The sequence below is a fragment of the Condylura cristata genome, unplaced genomic scaffold (genome assembly GCF_000260355.1).
Source record: "Condylura cristata isolate star-nosed mole 26May11 unplaced genomic scaffold, ConCri1.0 scaffold00005, whole genome shotgun sequence".
NCBI lineage: Eukaryota > Metazoa > Chordata > Mammalia > Eulipotyphla > Talpidae > Condylura > Condylura cristata.
This window is the reverse complement of record NW_004567106.1, coordinates 31,859,441-31,862,861: the sequence shown is the minus strand read 5'-3', so window position 1 is coordinate 31,862,861 and position 3,421 is coordinate 31,859,441. Positions and strand designations below refer to the sequence as shown.

The window sequence follows — 3,421 nt, the reverse complement described above, 5'->3', positions numbered from 1 at the left end:
CCTGCCGCCTGCCCCGGAGGAGACCACATGGCGAGCCAGACCTCTCCTGATCCGCCCGCTGCTCCCCTCAGCAGTGTACTTCGTCGATCTGCCTGTTCTGCTCCCCACTCTGTCTCTGGTGAAGCCTCTCACCGCCCCTGAGCCTCTGGCCTGTACCCCAGTTCTGTATGAATAAATAAATAAATCTTTAAAAAATAAAAAAATAAAAAATAAAGACATAATCTTTGTTGTTGGAAGCTGTGAGGAAGATGAGAAGCATGCTGTTTCTCGTTTCTGTGCCAGAGACACACACAGAGGCACACATAGCCCGCCTTCCTTTACTGGTTCCCACATGCTGGCTGAACTCACCCTTAGAGTTGACTCAGGCCCAAGGCTAGGAGGTGTTCACTCTCATGCATTACATCTAAAAATACTGTATCTTCTGCTACATCTTCTAAAAAGAAAAGCTGGAAATAATATAGAATATATCCCCCGTGGGTTTTTATGGATATTTCTTTCACATATAGAAAATTCAAGAACTATTTCCCTACTTATACTGAGAGGCATTCCAAAACTGATAAATATTTATTTTTGTTTAAATGAATCAATCTTGCAACTGTGACTTTAACTTGAAATCAGTAAAACATACTTTATTTCTTATCTATAAAGACCTTAAATTTTAATTGCAGTAACATGTGAATCTGCTCATAAATGGATTTTTAAAAGTTGTCAACCACTTGGATCATGAATAGAAGATGCTAATATGCTAGTTTCCTTCAAAATATTTTAACATTTTCATATAATACCAGAAAGCTTACCTTCTTCCACTTTTAATCTAATAAATTAAATCATGTTTCATTTATGTATTAATCAATTGTATTTGAGTCTTACTATTAAGTAGCAATACTTTAAATTCTTTTCAATTTCTTTCCTTTGAAAAAAAATAATGTAGACAAATTACCTTAAATAATCCTCTAGTTATAAATCAAATCCACAATGTTTTTTTTTGACAATGAGATGCTTTATTAAACTTGATACATTTACTATATAAGAATTGTGTGAAAAATATAGGGTATCAAATTATTTCCAAGCTAGGTCTCCGCATTATCAAATCTGCCCCAAAATGATGTCATCTTACTAGATCCCGTGGCTGCCAGCATGGAGATGACCAAGAAGCAGCAACATCCTTTCCCAGTGAGACTTGCCCAAGGTATTATAAGTTCTGCGAGCTAGAGAAAAGTCTGGCTCCATCTACACAGCATCAACTCCAGGCAGCTTAGTTGGACGAAGCAGCTGGCCCTACCCAGTGCTTGACATGAGGTCTACACAGGCTGGTTCGTGGAGGGCCCTCTTCCTTTCAACCAGACCACTGTATTCAAACTACTGCAAGACTCCTTGGAGAGGTGAAACTTCTGGAAAAAAACAGGGAGCAAAAAGGAAAAAAGGTCTCACCGATGAAAGGAATACATAAACACTCAAATTCATCTGCACTAATAGTACTACAGGGAAGGGTGACAAGCTTTCAAAAATTCTCTTTGGGGGACAAAATTCTCTACAGGGGTCACTGTTGCTGACATACTTTGTGAAGGCCACCCATTCTCTCACCAGACATAGATGTCTCTTCAGTGAGGTGCTTGTGATTGGTAAACAGTTCAGTAGAGTCTTGTTCTACTGGTCTTTCCTCTAGGTCCGATTCTGGGATGGTCGTACAGCCACCTAGTAGACAAATACAAACAGTATTTTAAGAAACTTGTAGGAAGCCCACCTCTCCACATGATAGCCACAGCTAAAAAAACTAGCAACCGTAAAGACAGCAAATGATGTGACGGCCAGCTTTAGGAGCAGACCAAAGAGAATGACCTTCACTGTTAATCTTCGGCGAAAATACTGGGAATGAGTGATGGCCCCAAAGACATTATTATGTGGATGATCACTTAGCAACAACAGCAGTGGTGTCATCTTTAAATTTATTCTGTTAAAGCCAGACAGGATAAAACCCACAGCACATGTGATCTCCACGCTATAATGGCACTTCAAGCAGGAATTCCCTTTACTACCAGAGCATAAGAGAATAGAAAGGAAACACAGCACATTAGCCATGAGGGAGAGAAAGCTTCTTAAGCAGGGAGAGGCTGCTGGTGTTCTGAGATGGTGGCTGTGGCCTGTTTCTGGATTTAAAGTTAGCCCTGAATCACCTTACAACACAGACACAAACACTTCATAATTCAACAGCAAAGCTATGGACTACATTGAGAAACTTTCAATTCCAGAGGGCTCAAGGATGAGCTTGCACCACTGAAGTTTTGTCTATAAGTCATTTGATTTTACCCACCAGCATCACATATGGGAAACTCAGAATTTCCTTCCTGCTTCTGCAACTTGACTAATCTGCCATCATTGCCTGGAAATGTACTAACATACTGTATACTGTGCATATTTTCTCCCAAAGCAATTCTCCTTGTTAGTGAAGTGGGAACATTTTCTCTTTCTTGGAGGCTTCTCACATGCTTATTCCAAAGCCTTAATACTCAAGTTAGGCTCTAGGCATGAAGAATTTTATGAAAAAGAAGAAGAAAAAAAGATTATCAGTAGTACTGATTTGAAAATCACATCATTTGAATGAAAGGTAAACAGTAAGACCTCCAGGTCTGCAGGGAAATCACCTTACCATCCACCCTCTGCATCAACTCTGAAAAAGAAATGAAGGCCAAGGCAAATATGAGAAAAAGCATTTCCACACACATAAAGTAAGAATTAGAGGTAGACTCAGAGGCTCCCCAAACAGGAAATGTGAGAATTATCCATCAATGCAATGGAACTTACCCAGCTCTATCTGAACTGGTGAGGGCCCCATCCAGAAGGAGAACCAGGTTTATTTCAATCTCCTTTCAAAGCCTATAGATCGTGGTAACAATAACTCTCATTATTAAGCACATTTAAGTGCTACAAACTCTTCTCATATTATTTAATTTAAGCCAAACTCCAAGATATAGATGTTATTATTGTCATTTTGCATAGTAGAAAGCTAGGTCTCAAGAGATGTGTAACTTGCCAAGGTTACATAGTTCCTCAGGAATAAGACAGCTCACACTCAAGCTGGCCACTCCTTTCCCTAAGTTTGCTTCACAAACCATCATTATTTTAAGTCTTGCCTTGGGCTCTGTTTTCTTATAAAAATCAATAGTACTGAAGGTAATTCTAAAATGCAGGCCCTTCACAGATGGAGTTTTAAGTTAGGTTATCTTCTTTCTATAAGAAACAGGTATCTTCTTTCTATAAGAAACAGGGAGGGCCCTCCCTGATTGCGCAGCGGGTTAAAGTACAGCATTTAGAAGCTAAAGCTGCTTCCACATGAGTTCGATCCCCGCCTTCCCGGGAGGTGATACACATGGCGCGGCAGACCTCTCCTGACCCGCCCACTGCTCCCCTCAGCAGTGTACTT

At 40.2% G+C, this 3,421-nt stretch overlaps 1 protein-coding gene across 1 annotated transcript in view; it reads right to left on the bottom strand.

The window, feature by feature from the left end:
* Nucleotides 1-991: 991 nt before the first annotated feature.
* BBS9 (Bardet-Biedl syndrome 9) overlaps nucleotides 992-3,421 on the bottom strand; it is a 332,179-nt gene continuing 329,749 nt past the window's right edge. The window contains exons 22-23 of the mRNA XM_004677146.2: nucleotides 1,585-1,695; nucleotides 992-1,391 (exon numbers count right to left, since the gene is read on the bottom strand). Coding sequence (XP_004677203.1) covers nucleotides 1,360-1,391; nucleotides 1,585-1,695 — 143 coding nt within the window. The 3' untranslated portion in view covers nucleotides 992-1,359. The remainder of the gene's footprint in view (nucleotides 1,392-1,584; nucleotides 1,696-3,421) is intronic.